Source organism: Tympanuchus pallidicinctus, unplaced genomic scaffold, assembly GCF_026119805.1.
Source record: "Tympanuchus pallidicinctus isolate F22 unplaced genomic scaffold, pur_lepc_1.0 scaffold3, whole genome shotgun sequence".
Classification (NCBI taxonomy): domain Eukaryota; kingdom Metazoa; phylum Chordata; class Aves; order Galliformes; family Phasianidae; genus Tympanuchus; species Tympanuchus pallidicinctus.
This window is the reverse complement of record NW_026294747.1, coordinates 54,364,970-54,380,619: the sequence shown is the minus strand read 5'-3', so window position 1 is coordinate 54,380,619 and position 15,650 is coordinate 54,364,970. Positions and strand designations below refer to the sequence as shown.

General features: G+C 39.6%; 1 protein-coding gene across 11 annotated transcripts in view; it reads left to right on the top strand.

Moving 5' to 3' along the window:
* ARID4A (AT-rich interaction domain 4A) overlaps positions 1-15,650 on the top strand; it is a 53,364-nt gene that overhangs the window by 24,062 nt on the left and 13,652 nt on the right. For 8 of the 11 annotated variants that reach the window (XM_052695533.1, XM_052695527.1, XM_052695530.1 and 5 more), the window contains exons 12-22: positions 4,356-4,428; positions 6,560-6,654; positions 6,805-6,902; positions 8,378-8,606; positions 9,466-9,716; positions 11,403-11,600; positions 12,565-12,649; positions 12,825-13,020; positions 13,230-13,292; positions 14,096-15,220; positions 15,419-15,523. In XM_052695533.1, coding sequence (XP_052551493.1) covers positions 4,356-4,428; positions 6,560-6,654; positions 6,805-6,902; positions 8,378-8,606; positions 9,466-9,716; positions 11,403-11,600; positions 12,565-12,649; positions 12,825-13,020; positions 13,230-13,292; positions 14,096-15,220; positions 15,419-15,523 — 2,518 coding nt within the window. The remainder of the gene's footprint in view (positions 1-4,355; positions 4,429-6,559; positions 6,655-6,804; positions 6,903-8,377; positions 8,607-9,465; positions 9,717-11,402; positions 11,601-12,564; positions 12,650-12,824; positions 13,021-13,229; positions 13,293-14,095; positions 15,221-15,418; positions 15,524-15,650) is intronic. The other 3 variants (XM_052695535.1, XM_052695537.1, XM_052695534.1) reach the window with 3 other exon arrangements.

Here is a 15,650-nt window from a genome sequence, read left to right as displayed (position 1 = left end):
TGAGATGCTAATCCTCACTGCTGGTAACTGACTTGTGTGGTCCTGAGTTGATTCTAAAGGAAGAAAAGGTGGAAATTGTTTGCCATTGACTTTAACAAGGATTGCATTGGATTGAGTTGCTCAGCATGTTCACCTGGTTGGATTTTTGGCAATGCTTGCAATGTGTAATGCAACTTGGGATTACTTCTGATTCACACCATGAGGTTTGAATAACAGAACAGATGTTGCTTGTGTCACAAAAGGTGAGAAAAATTAGGAGGTATTGTAGAAAACAATTTCGTTATAAAGTGAAATTAAAATAAAATAAAATAAAAATAAAAACCAACACTCTTGGTTTGACTCCAGGTAAGAATTTGGACATTTCTCTTTGTTTTTATCTAGTTTTCAACCTGGCCTAATGAGATGGTTGTGATTTAAGGGCATGTTTGGCAGTCAAAGGATGCACTGCAGATACAAGGAAAGAGAATAGAATCTGAAGTCCACTATCTCCATCGAGATGGAAGCTTTCCTTGTGCTACCTAATTTTTGTTAAAAATCTTCTTATGTATACTGGTGTATTTGTAATTCAGTTGTTCTGCAAGGGGAGAAATCATCCCTGTTTGCTGCTTCTCAGGATGAAATAACCAAATACCTGCTGTTTTACGGGGGAACTTGTAGGCAATGTTTGTTCCTTTCGGTCTCCCTATAGACCTTTCTGACTCCAAAGGAATCAAGATTTCAACATGCAGTCTTTTGAAGTGTATTTTCAGTATGTGTTCTTAATGGGTACATTAACGTAAGACCTCAATAAGGGTGAGGAATTTGCTTTTAGTTAGAATTTTGTGAGTTTAAAAGGATTTCTGTCCTACCTGTAGAGTTGGCTTTAGTATCGTCTTTGGAAGACCCCAACCTGACCTGTTATTCTTCCACTTTTAATTTCCTCCCCTTAATCAAACATGCAAAACATGACCAGAAAAAAAAAAAAAAAAACCAAAACCAGAAACAAGTAGTTAAAATTAAAATACTTCCATACTGTTCCTGATTCTCATGTGGTCTTTTCTCTCAGAATCACAGAATGACCTGGGCTGAAAAGAGCACAGTGCTCATCCAATTCCAACCCCCTGCTGTGTGCAGGTCGCCAACCAGCAGCCCAGGCTGCCCAGAGCCACATCCAGCCTGGCCTTGAATGCCTGCAGGGATGGGGCATCCACAGCCTCCTTGGGCAACCCGTTGCGGTGACTTTGAAAGAGCAAATAAAATGTTACCTGAATCGTCCGTTTCTGCCCCAGCCCGTGTATAGGGATGGTTGGATTCATGCTTCTTCCTGGTAGTGATGAACGTTTTAAGGCTTCTCATCTTCATGTATTGCAGAGTTGCTAACCTGTTGCAGTAGGTTTAATTCTTTTCATTCCCTTAATTCAAATTCAGCATCAAGAAACAAACATTAAAATGATGAAAACAGATTTACATTAATCCTGACAACTTGTCCTGAGTGCGCGCTCTTCTGAACTCTGTGTCCTGTACACACTGCTCCTCTTAGCTTGCATTTCTTTCATGTAGGAGTTAACTGTGTTGTTAATCTGTTAATGACAGGAAGATCTGCTCCTGGTACCTTGGCTTGGTGTTGACTGAATGTATGATGTGCATGCCTGTAAGCATTCTTCCTCTGTGCTCCCACTCAGCTGTTCAGGTTAACATCTACAGAAGCTTCGGTGTTGTTTCTGTAGAGTAAATGATGGATCAGGGTAACTGAGCTGTGTTCTTTGTGAAAATCACATTAAGGAGAGAGGGCTGAACTCATGGTCCATAAAGGGGCTGGAAGGCAAATGAAGCAAAATCAATTAGGAGATTTCTGCAAGTTCACAGGGTTTGTGTTCTGCTTATTTTTGAGAGTAACGACCGCCAAGTAATTTGTACAAAATACATGAGAGTACTGTTAGCATTATTCGAAAGGTAATATGAAATGGAACTGGGAGACACATGATACAGAAGTCCTGTGTTCGTTGCTGCTTTCAGTTTTCAGTGTTTATCATATTCTTTGAATGATGTGACCTGCTCATTAGAAAGGACGAACAGACTCTCAAACACCCCCAAATTTGGCTTTTTGGTGATAAGGCAAAAAGGGCATTCTGGAGCTTTATTTACTTATTTAGAAAAATGAAATTAGGTGGCCTGAAACAAAACACATTTTGTCACGTTGCATCTACTTCTGGGTATTGGATGGACAAGAAGAAAGGTCTTGATTTTGAACTCCTGGCCCTAACAAATCTGATGTTGTTTTGCTTCTCATTTGAACTTGCCTTTGGTACTGTCTCTTTTTTGCAACATCTCTGTAAGGAAAATGAAACGGAGAGACAGAACCGTCCTTAAGAAAGCTAATTTTGAAGAATTCCCTCTATAAACTTATTTATTCCCAATCTAGCAAATGGGCATGTGTGTCTGGATATAGAGGTGAGCTTTCAGAAGGTATCAGTGTTGCCTCATTGCTGGCTGGAGGGATATTCTAGGAACTGTAGCTCTCCATTCACTCTCTGATGGTGATGGCAGGTTGTGGCATCAGCATTTCATGTGTCATATTGAGGTCACTTCTCAGAAGGAGTTGGGCCTTCCCTGGTGTGGGTGCCAGGCATGACACAGACTGTCCCTGTTGAGCGCCAGCCTGGCTCACGCACAGTCTGCAGGGAGAAGTGAGTATGGAGCTCAAGATCTCACATACTGCAGTCAGGTTTCCTGCCCCATTCTGTAAGTGTGTAAAAGCTTTCATCTTTCCTTTTTGTTCCTCTTCAGGTGAAAATGCTGCATGTCAGTGAAACAGTTAACGTTCTGTCTGCAAGAGTGCTATTTCTAACCTACATTCTGCTGTTCTGACCTACAGTTCTGGTTTGGCATTCAGCCTCTGTAAAAGAAATGGTTGGAGTGCAGCTCTTCAGAAATATTCCTGAATGCTTAGTGTTGTTCAGATGGATTTGGTTGGTATGGTGAGAGTGGTATTGCCTCCACTCAGTAAACATTACAGTAGGTGTTAGAAATTTCTCGATCGTGGAGTTCGTGATGCAGCTTGTCAAGAAAGGGAAAAGGAGCTGTGGTTTCTATAGCAATAATTCATTTGCTAACCTGAAAGGATGTAATTCTATAGATAACTGTTCCTCTTTATATAATCCCTATAATATGCAACATGAGGAAATGTAATTTCTCATTTAATTTCCTCCAATTATTTCCAAAGAAAAAATGGGAAAATACGAAACAGATACCATCTCTGTCTGGCTGTAGGTGATCCCTGTTGGGCTTTGAAGCATAGAATTCACTGATGCAGACAGAGCTGAAATTCATACTGATGCTTGGCAGATTGCTTTCTGGTTAACAAGGCAGTAGCACGCACATTTACATTTCACTGCCTCTCTTTCTGCCTTGGAGCTTTGAGTTTGTGGAACACAGAGGAGGCTGAAGTTGAAATTACAATTCTGCTTTCCTTCTGGAGCTGCGTGTGACTTTTCTGTTATTTTTAATAAAGCAATGTAAGGTTTTTGACACGTGCTCTACGTCTTTCTCTCGAGACACTTGCAGTCTTCCTTGTACAAACTGCCTTTGCAGCAGTCCTGTAATTGCCAGGCTGGCAGGAAGAATGTGCCATGCATAAAGCATTGCAGGGAGAAGATTTTGCTGGGCTCTGCTGGAATCTCAGAATCTGTGAAGTTTATATAGATATGTAGAAAGTGGATTTTTTTCTCTTGCCTTTCCTCCAACCCTCCCCCAAATTTAATGGTTAAAAGAAGAAAAGCGTTGTTATACAATGTGGACTGCTTACCATAATGTTTTGGAAGTGTTTGTCTGTTTAAGAATTTAGGTTTTAAAGATAAGATGAAGGAACTTAAAATAGAAAAGTATGGAAAATATGTGTTTAGGGAATGGTGGAAGTGTCCGTAAAAGCGTTTCCAAATGTGAGCTGAAGGCAAGCATCAGTGCTTAATCACAAAAGGAATTCGTCTTGAGCATCAAAAATAGGAAGAGTTGGAGAAAGCATTTACCAGCCTTAGCTGTAGTTTGGTTGAGGAAGGTTAGTAAGCAAACAATACTATGTTCCTGTGAACTGCTTCGGTGCTGTAAATAACAGACCTCTTCTGTATTAGAATGAGACACTAAATAATATTTTCATTTTGAGGATCACACTGAATGCTCTTCTTCGTTTTCTTTTTCTCCTCTTGAGGTACCCACTGTAACCCACCAGGGAACGTTTGTCTTCTGCACGTGTCACCATGTTAAGGGTGTGGGGCCAAGCAGAAAGTGGTTGGGGTTTAGTTTTTGCCATTATGCTTCTGTACAAATCAAGTGTTACTTTGCATACCTTGTTTTCATTGTGACCGCATTTGCTTTCGCAGCCCGAGGAAGAGCTTGATCCTGAAGAGAGGGACAACTTCCTCCAACAGCTCTATAAGTTTATGGAAGACAGAGGTAATGCCAGATGAATTTTCTTTCACTTTCAGTCCACTTTTCTGGTGGCTTTTGAATGTGTGGTGGATGTTGTTATGAGCATGTTCTCACATCAGTGAACAAGGATAACAGCCTAGACAGGGGAAAACGCTGTTTTCAAGTGGCATTTCTGTGGCAGATCTGCTTCAAGTTCTTTGAAGCACAGTGCACACAGGAAACTTAAATCCTCCTTGAGGTGTTATTGTTTTGCTTTTGTAAAGCCTTTTTTTTTGTGTTAACAGTCACTGTTAAATAAGCTCTTGGCTGTTTTGTTGTAACAGCCGCGGCTGGGAGCTCTGCTGCTGTTAGACTTAGGCTGGAACCTGAGGAGGCTGTTCATGGATGATGAAATGCAACCAGCAGATAAGAGAAGTGCCATCTTCAGCCCCTTGCCTTAATCATGCACAGATGTAGCAGTGATACTCACCTGAAGAAAGAACATCCTACTTTGTCCAGTAGCTAGAACAAGAAAATGGCAAATTTAAAATGATTTTAGAATCAGAATTAGGTGAGACTGTAATGAATTGGAACAGTTAATGTCCTGGGGTAAGACATCCATTGGAAAGGCTTGTGCAACGTTTAGGTAGTCAGCAGGTACATCCTGCTCCCTTCAGAGAACTGTTGCATAAACCATTCACATTTGCAGTTGTGATGAGACTGATGCTATATGGTGGTGTCAGAATATTTCTCCCTTATTTCCTTTTAATGGGAAAAAAAAAAAACCAACTGGATTTTATAGTGGAAAATACGTTGAAAAAGCCAGCTTACCTTTTGTTAAAGATTGCTGCATTGCTATGTCTATGACTGTGAAAGCCTGTTCAATATTGCCAGTGCTTATCACAGGCTTAGAAACAGATCATGTGTTGTGGCAGAGCGCCAGTATCATTTTGAGCCTGTTTGTGTAGGACCAGTGTTTCTACAGATAACCTGCCTTGGAGAAGTAAGAGGTTTTTAGGGAAAAATAAAAATTAATAATTAAAAAATAATGTTGCTGGAGTAATCTGAATTTTTTCACTTTCCCAGTTGCCTGGGTCCTCCCCCTTCTATTTGCTTCCTTCCCTACTCCCTTAAGCACTCTTAGAAACCTTCTGTGAACCAAGAGGAGGGATGACATCAGTGACTTGCAGAGGAGAAACTGGAAGGTGTCTGTGCACTTAATTTGAAGACCCAGTGTAGAAATTGTTCCTTAATCCAGCGTGTTGATTGAGCAATATTCAGGACTTCTCAGGACTGCATCTTTTTCCCTGCCTTTTTTTTTCTGCCTTTTTTTTTGTTTTTCAACCTGTGCCCTTTTAGCAGTATTTCTGTTCTTGCCAGATTTGTTCTGTATTCTCTGCTCTGACTATGAATGTTTCCATTCATGTAATTGTGACATTATTCCCAACGTCCTACAGAGTTCTTTTCAGGATTCTAAATACTATTGCATGAAGATGAATGGAGATGACAAAGCAGTGGGAAATGGGGTGATACTCCTCCATGCTGGCAAGGATGCTGTACATGCACAGCCACTTGCTCAAAATCTCTTTTGGTTTCTCCTTTTGTAATTAATTATTGTTCTTTAGATCATTGCCACTCATCTGATTCAGATCCTTTCTTTTTCCCAAATATTCACATCCTATTAGGAATTTGTGTTGTTTCACATTCTGATTGTTTGTCTGTGTTGCATTGCAAAAAGAAACATTTCTGCCCCCTTCTCATTTCTTTCAGACCACAGTGCTTGGAGTTAAGCTCTTCACATGTTGCCATATTCCAGCATTCATCAGGCACTCTGTACAGCTTGCTGCAATTCTGCTGCCCCCCACCTCCAAAGGGGAACAGTGGGATGCAGCCAATTGGATAGGGATTATTGCACAAATCATAGTTATCAGGCAGCTGCTGCCAGCACGCTAATGAACCACCCAGAAATTTGTGATGTGTTCAGAAGAGGGTGAAGCCTCGATTGTTGGTGGGAAACTACTGACTTGTGACACATCTTGGAGCTATTAAATAGAAATGTTAAAATGCAGAAGACTTTGTAATGAAAGACTTAGTAATGAACTGCGTGCTGAATGAATGGAGGAAGCGGTTTGCTGTTCTTTGTGATGATTTTTATTCCTATTTTTGTTTCATTTAGGTACTCCTATCAATAAACCACCTGTTCTGGGCTACAAGGACCTTAATCTCTTCAAACTGTTTAGACTGGTATATCAGCAGGGTGGGTGTGACAATGTAAGTGTCGGGTGTTCCCGAAACTGAATGCCTCACCGTTCTTAAAGGCTGTGACTTGTGTGTGTGTTAAGTGTCATTCCTTCATGTTCTCGCTCAACAAAACATGACAGCTTACATTTCTTTTTCTTTTTGTCTTTTCTCTCCCCAAAGATTGAGAGCGGTGCTGTTTGGAAGCAAATTTATATGGACCTTGGCATTCCTATTTTGAACTCAGCTGCTTCTTACAATGTAAAAACTGCTTACAGAAAGTAAGTTCTATTGTGAAACAGTGGAAACATTGCTTTTTTTTTGTTGTTGCTGTTGCTGCTAATAGCATGTACAGCATTCAAGCAGTTTTTGGTAGTTTAATGGAACAGTAGTTGCCATTCTTCAGTTAATTAGCAATTTTGAGCATTTTCCATTGCCAAGGATTGAATAGATGGAGGAAAGGAGGAGTGCTCAGGGCTGCATTAGAGTTGTGCTCATTTTTTTTAATCAAGAAACATTCATTTTCAGCATACGATGATGCCATTTCAGCATACAACAACAAAAGTTATTAAAAAATACTTGGGCAAATTCAGGTTTGCAATTTATGGTTATGAATCTCAGTTGCATGCTGTTCAAGTCTTAGATGCTGCCTACAGAGAGCAGATTTTTTTTTATCAGGTTTTTTTTTTTTTTTAACTTCCTCACAAATGTTGATAGAGAAGGATATCAAACTGCATGTTTAAATGTCATCTTTGTTTGGATTCTGTAAATTAATAGCTTCAGAATTACATAATTAATGTATACTGCTATGGTGGATATCACAGTGTTGTGTAGTAGAACCACTACTGTAATAAAAATGTGTGAAACTTTATTCTAACACCTGCTTTTGAGTCATGTTCTTACTTTTGAAATGGAAACCTTTTAGGATTTACATTTTTTTTCAGGCTCATTTTCTAAATAAAGATTATTTTTATTATTTATTCTCCTGAAAGTTTGAACAAGAAACAATTGGGCTTTTTGAGTAGAAGGGAAGAATGAGGTTCTCTTGACTCGAACCTAAGGAAATTTGGCTGATTGAATAGGGATGAATGACTAATGACTCAACTCATGTTAATGTTGATGAAGATGAAAATGTTCAGACTATCTTCAGTGGCATTTGAAGTGGGCACATATTTAAGGTCTGTATTTTACAGAGAAGAGTATGTATCATTAAAAAAGTAAATATCTGCTAGGTTGCTGTTGATGTGAAAATAATTGTTGTACGGACACATGACAGTGTGTTGTGATTTGCATATTTATTCTTTGAGGGAGCTGCTGCTTCACATTTCCCTCACCTGTAACTGGATTAGAGCGTGTCCACAGGCAGTTAACAGAGAGCAAGCTGATGCATGACGATTTGTTACCTTGTGGTAACTTGCTTATATGCCCATATTCTAATACTAGGCTGATCTTTGCTGTCACTCCATGTTTGCAAAACTGTGTATATGTTCTTAGGCTTCACTGTCATGAGCTCTTACTTGAATAGAGATGAAGTTAAATTGGTGGGAAGCAGCTGTGTGTACGTGCTGAGTTGTCTTTTTCACTGCTTGACTTCTTGTTCAGAGTTGTTTTATTTCAAAAACTGCTCTTCTGTTTTCGTTTTTTTTTTCCTGAAGTTACTGTTCTTCCCTGTGAGCAGGAAAATAGGTTTTTTTGCACTTAGATAAGCAAAAAGCAAAGCTGAAATGTAAATCAAACTCATGCTTGTTTCATACAGGTATCTTTATGGTTTTGAAGAGTACTGCCGTTCTGCAAACATTCAGTTTAGGACCATTCATCACAATGAACCAAAAGTGGTAGAAGACGTACAGAAACACGAGGAACCAATGGAGGAGAGTGTGAAAGAGGAGCAAAAAATGCCTCCAACAGAAGCAAAAAAGGAAGCAGAAGAAAATTATTCCAGCAGCGAGAGCGAAAAAGAAGAAATAGAGCTAAGATCCCCAAGGGTAAGTAGTTCAGACTGATTTCTGCTTAAACCCTTTGTATATTGAACAGTTTACATAATGAGTTTTCCCTTGTGCAGCAACTGTACATTGGAATTAGCATTCTTATAGGACAGCATTCAGTGAAGAAGAGTTGGTGTTCAGTTGTTAATTGCATTTTTGATTATTTCTTCACTTTCTAAACCTTCCATAGGATTTGCTAAGGCTGTGTTGGTTGTCAGTTGTGTTTCTATTCAGGGATGGTTTGAGAGCTGCTGAGAGCTGTATGTCATCAGAACAGTGTGAACCAGCAGGATAGTCCTGGTTGTGGGTGAGAACTTCCACTTGCACGTGGAACGTGAGGCTTTGTGTCAAGAAACAGGCATATCAAGGGAGTGCTGAAGCCTTAAGAATCAAAGGAAGACCCATTTCTTACCACAGAAAGAGTTGATTCTTAGCACAGTATTTCTTCATAACATACTTAAACGTTCAAGTCACTGTGCGATGTCCCTGTCAAAGATACTTCAGTAGTAAAATGATAAACCTGTACTAGAGCCCCAAGAATCAGTCTGAGAAAGTCCCAAACAGCAGGTGTCCCACTGCTGAAAATACCTCTTAAACATTCAGTATTTGTAAAGGGGACAGATTTCTGTGAAATCAACAGGTAGCTGTTGGGAGTGGAGACACTAAAAGGAAGGTGCCTTGTCTCAGTCCAATACGAGCACTTAAACAGCATTGCTGTTGTTGTCAGGGACAGCAGACCTTGCAGGCATCCTGCTTTGCTTTCTGGTGTTATCTCCAGCCTTTCTTCCATACAGGAGTAGTGTATTTGGAGAGCCTATAAGAACAAGTAGATTTTAACCAGGTTTTATTTGTGTTGCAGGGACGAAGACGGCTTGCCCGTGACACAAACCCTGCTAAAAAAGAGAGTGAAGATGATAAAACACAAGACAAATTAAAAGACAACAACAAGGAAAACAAAGATATAGAGGAAGCCCTCGAGAATGCAGAAAAGAAAGAAAATGAAACTCTACTAGGAAGAAAAAGTACGCCAAAGCAAAAAGAGAAAAAGATTAAAAAACAGGAGGACTCTGATAAAGAGTCAGATGAAGATGAGGAGAGGCAGAGGGAGAGGTAAGCATTAATTTGTGTCACCTTCTTAGCAGTCTATCTGTGTAAGGGCACTTGTTAAGCAAGTGCATCCAGAGAATTTGGAGGTCTGACTAGTTTCTAAAGTGTGAAAATCAGAAACCTCATTTGCTCAGCTGGAAAGGAAAAGGAAAGTGCTATTTTGGGCTTGCAGAGTTGATTATATTTGAAGGAATTACCTTTTTCTGGTAGATGGCAGGCAATATTTTTCACTTCCATCTTCTTGAAAGTCCTGCCAAGATCTGTTTAATCATACTCCTATGTAGACAACAAGTAAGACAGGCTGTTGTATGGATGGTGAGCAGCTGGGCAGTTAAAGCATAAAACATAAACAGTTAAAACATAAAGCTTCTCTGTTGTTAGTGATGACTGGTGAACGCACAGTTCACTTATTTCAATGGTTACTTAAATGTATCATTGGTAGGCAGAAGTTCAGCTAGGAAAGCAAAGGAGGAGTTTGAATGAAACCTGAAGATAAGTTGACAGCTATTGGATGGAGAGTTGTAGAATGGCAAAGACAGACTGACTGAACAGTGGATGGATGAGGAAAGAGTAGTAGAGAAAAGAAATGATTGTCCAAGGGAAAATACTGTCCAGAAACAAAGTTTGGCAAGTGTAAGTGGCTTGATCAGAAGCAAGCTATCACCAGGTGTCTCACATTGTTGCCAGAGTGGTTGAGGGCATTATCTGAGTTGTTTAAGCTGGCCTGCCTGCCTTGTTTTTCTTGTCCGTGTGGCTGAATTGTGTGGGACGCAGCTGATACTGAATAAAGGCTGGTGGGGTTATTTCATGTTTTCCTCTAAGGAGGTTTGAGGAGCGGGAGCAACACACAGTTATTTTAAAGAAAGCTTCACTGTGCAGCCCAGAGAGAAATATTTTAGCAGACCATAGTATGCAAAAAGGGGGTGCAGTGTGGGTGTGTGGCAGGTTGCAATCATGTCAAGTGAGTAGGGCATCAAAGATATTTTGAGTAATGCAGGTGGTGCTCATCATCTTCATTTTTATTCTGTTTGCCACAACAGAATAGTTCATCTGTCCCTGGTAAATACATTTGATTCAAAGTAAACTTGGAGTCTTTCAGGATTTCCTCTACTGCTGACTATTCTTGTGGTTTAGCATCGCTCTAAGTTCACCCTAGCAACAGGTTATGATTGTAGGAACTACGTTTAGGTATTGTGTTCCAAGGTTGGATATTGCTAACAATATGTAGGTATAGACAGAAGAGCTGTGTAGACACTTCTGATCTTGGTTAAAACTGTGGTAGTCAGTATTTGTTCTGTTGGAATGGTGTTAATATCTGCAACAGGATCACTGTCCTTCAAACTCCATATGCTGTTAACAAACTTCAGGCTATTAAGCAGCGTAGGAGGAAGAGACTATTTTTTACAGTAGTGTGTCAAAAGCAATGATATTTTAAAAACTGAAGTTAGTTTTTCCTATCTTAGAAGCCAAACACTGCGTTGATTGATTCCTCTTTCTGAGTTATCTGAATTTTCTTTAAAATCCTCAGCCTGCAGAGTTGTGTTCAGGCTGGCTTTGGAGGCAGGGCGTGATGCAGAGAATGAGCATTTTTGTTGCAGTTTTCTTTCTTTGGTAGCAGCTTGGCTGTGCTAATTAAATGTTAAAACTTTGTCACTAATTAGTGGGTATTTAAAATACATTTTATTGCAGGGAGGAGATTGAGAACAAAGGAGAATCAGAAGGTGAAGAGGATGAGGAGGATACAGAACCTTGCCTGACTGGAACCAAAGTGAAAGTAAAATATGGACGTGGAAAGACACAGAAAATTTATGAAGCCAGCATTAAGAGCACTGAGACTGATGATGGAGAGGTTTTATATTTAGTGCATTACTATGGTTGGAATGTAAGGTGAGGAGATAGCATGTCTTGATTTCTAAAATGATGGTTACTTCCAAAAGATTTTGTTTTTAAGAAAAAAAAGAGAAAGATAATCAGTGGCTTGGCTGGAATGGAATTGTCAGCATGGTAGTGTTATCTGATTGTTCCATTTTTCCCTGGTAGTAATTTTGTTCATGGCATGTTGCTGTAGTATTAAAATCTCAGAATGCACTTGTATGTTTCCAAGTTTCCATCCTGCTTACACTGTGTAATCCTCTCTCCTCACAGAAGTATCCATGTAATTTATTGTGCCAGCTGGTGTCACCAGCGTCAGGCTTGAGTTTAAAGAAGCACTGGTAATAGGGAAGATGCCTTCAATTAGAAGATATGCAGGCACTGAGATTTTGGCAACAGAATCTATTCTTGGATTCAATGTTCCCTGTGATTATCAAGAATGGTTGTTACATGTGGGGAGGTTAGGAGAGAGCCCAGCAGCAAGGAACTAGAGAAAACAAAAAGATTGGATTCTTCTCTTGGCAGCCATGCTTTATATTCAGTACAGCTGTAGAAATTGCTAGGTTTTGTTGTTGGTTGGAAAATGGTGATTACATAAGCAAAAATATAACAGAATTAATTCATTATTATAATTATTTTTAATAAAGCCTTTCAAGTATATAACTTCAGGTGTTCCAAGTCTGTGAATTTCTGAGTAAATTGAGCAAATTCCTTTTTGTGGCAGTGTGAAGTTTGTTAGTGAGGTCGGTATCCTTCAGACAGTTTAATGGAAATTCAGAAAAAATTACTACATTGTTTTTGAAACTTAATGTAATAATTTATTAGCAATGTAGTTGATCTTCCTAATGCCAGATACTCCATACATCTGTAGATCTGTGCTCTGCTTTGCTGCCTCTCTTTGTAAATGTTTTCTGTAATTTTCTAAACATCCTGTTGCAAACAGCCTTCTTGTATCTAATATGTTGTGACTTGCTTTTAGGTATGATGAATGGGTGAAAGCTGATCGCATTATTTGGCCTGTGGACAAAGGAGGACCAAAGAGAAAACAGAAGAAAAAAACAAAAGTAATACGGATGATTTCAATAAGTTTCTTGTAGTACCAGACTTATGACTATCTATGTTCCTTATTTTAAATAAAAAAAAAAGATTCAGTCCAAGCTCTGCCTTTCTAATAAATGTGCAGGGAAAAAGGAGAATAATTTTACACCTTAATAATAAAATGTTAATTTTCTCCCCCAGAATAAAGAAGACAGTGAAAAGGATGAGAAGAAAGATGAGGAGAAACAAAAATCGAAGCGTGGGCGACCTCCTCTGAAATCTACTCTTCCATCAAACACATCTTTATCCAAAACACCGAATAGTGAAGGTAAATCAGGAGCCAGAAGTGCACGGAACAACTTGTCAGATTCCTCACCTTTGCCAAATGGAACAGAAGGTACATCTGGTGCACTCTCGTTCTGGCATGGAAGTGCATGTAAACAGTGACGTAATGCAGTGCATTGACACGACACCTTCAGTGAACAGAGTGCTTTCAGAAGCTTTAAAATCCTGCTTAACCAGTCAGTGTACAAGCAATATGACAAAAACACATTTCTGGTGCAGATTTGACTCTCTGAAAATTAATATTTTCAATTTTGATTTTAGCAACACCTCGCAGGCAGACAAGACGTAGCTCAGGAATGTTTGATTCTGATAGAGGATCAAACGGTGAGTGATCTCAGTCCTGTGTATGTTTTTGAGGGTTTTTTTTAGTACCTTTTTTGAAAAGAAATCTTAAAATTATTATTTTTAATTTTTTTTTTTTTTTTTTTTTTAACCTGCCTGTGAATTTTTATTGAGGAAGCAGGTGAATTGAAACTGCTGGAGAACACAATTTGCTCACAGGAGAGCCATGGCATGGATGTGACAGTGCAAGTCATCCCATGTTCTTTAGCCAGAGCCTTTCAGTCCTAATCCTGAGCAGACCTAGTGGAATAATAATAGTGTTTATAATGGAAATTAAGTCCTCAGCCTCAGTACTCCATCATCCAGTAAAGAAGTTAATTATATACAAATGACAGTGATATTTCTGGTATTTCTAAGCCTCTGCAAATCAGAACTGAAGTGAAATCGCCGCCTCTTTTTAGTGTGGGTCCCTGAATAATCTTCTGGTAACATCATAATGCTGAAGTTTTATGTGGTGTGTGATTCATACAATAATTTAGCAGTGTCCACGTGGGAATCTGTACAATTATTTTTGCTACTAGAAACTGTGATACAGTTATACTGGATAATTTAGGAAATAATACTGCCATCACTACAATTGTTGAGTAGGGGCTTGGGGTTGCAATAAGAACTGTAGTAAGTGGATTTTTTGTTGTTTTTTTGGGATTGCTTGTTGTAAATTGATTTTAATTGCATAGATTACTGGAAAAGAGTTTGTAGTTGACAAAAGTAATAGTTCTGTATTAAATGACCTAGGGTGCTTTTCCCTTCCATTTCTTCATTTCTGTGTTTTAAAATTTTTGCAGACTCTGCTTCGTCTGACAGTGAGGCAGATGAATCATCTGAGAAGAACATGAATGAGGAGTTTTCTCCAGAAACTTCAGAACTGGAAAAGAATGAAAAACAAAATGATGAGAAGCTAGACGAGGAAAGCCCAAAGATTCCTCACGCACTGAGAGAAAATGACAGGACTCAAGTGCAGCCATTAGAAATCCTGAAACTGGAAGTTGAAGAAAGTGAACAAATAGTGCAGATTTTTGGGAATAAAACAGAGCAAACGGAAGAAGTCAAGAGGGAAGCTGAAAAATCACCTAAAGGAAAAGGGAGAAGGAGCAAGACAAAAGATGTCTGCTTAGAGAATGCAAAGGTTTCTCCAGGAAGTCAAGAAGAGGTGGCTAATGAGTCTCTTAGAGAAAATGAAAGATTAGACACGTCTTCCTTGGACTGCAAAGAGTTTTCCAGCACTACTGAAACTGAAACAGAGCCTTCCACAAAAGATAAGAAGCTTTTGAAAAGGAAGATTTTGGAGCAGGCTTCACCTGAGAAAAGAAGTCGACGAGAGAGTGAGATGGAGGTCCCAAATATTGTATCTGAGGAGAGGACCAATGAATGTACTGGGGCAGAGGAATGTAGAGGGCTGAATGCTGAAGGGTCACTCAGAACTGAAAATGAAGAAATGCCATCCCTCGTGGCAGAATCTGTGCAGCATGGGGAAGAGCTGAGGAGCGAGAACTTTCAGCGTCCGTCTGAAGAGAATGATAACGTCCCCTTGAAAGATGAGGATGACACAATGCCTCACATTGGTCCCGAAACTTTGCTCTGTCATGAAGTGGACTTGGATGACTTGGACGAAAAGGAGAAGAGCAGTAGTGAAGATACGATATCGGAAAAGCCAGATCCCAATACTTCAAATCCAGCTGCCTTACCTGCTGCTGTCCAGTCGAGCTTCTCGGTGGCCTCACCTCTGACACTTAGTCAAGACGAGTCCCGCAGCGTCAAGAGCGAAAGTGACATGACTATTGAAGTGGACAGTGTGGCAGAAGAATCTCAAGAAGGGCTCTGTGAGAGTGAGTCTGCTAATGGATTTGAAGCCAGCACTACGTCCAGCAATTGTAGTATAGTGGTGCCAGAAAGAGACGTTGGAGAGAAGGGTGAGCATTTCCTGGGAGGCGTCAGTCTCCGTTTGTAGAGATTTCTGGACTTCTTGAAGTCTGGTATTACGTTGCTAAAGCTTACTACTTTGCTTTGCCTTCTAGATTTTAATGTCTTTCTTGCTTATAAAAAGTGCTGGCTAATAGCAGAAATACTTGAAATGCTTTTTTTCTTTTTTTTTTCTCTAACTCATGTAGGTCAAAAAAGGCCCAGTGATAGCAATAGCGGAACGCTGGCAAAAAAACAAAAGCGTACTCCAAAGCGAACAAGTGCTGCAGCCAAAAATGAAAAGAATGGAACAGGTACATTCCTCAGGGAGATGAGGGGGAGGTTATGCTGTCACACAAACATGCATAGGGCCCACTGTTTCACTGTGACATGTTATTTCTGTTAGATAGGACTTGTGTTCCCATAGCTCATTTTTGGTGA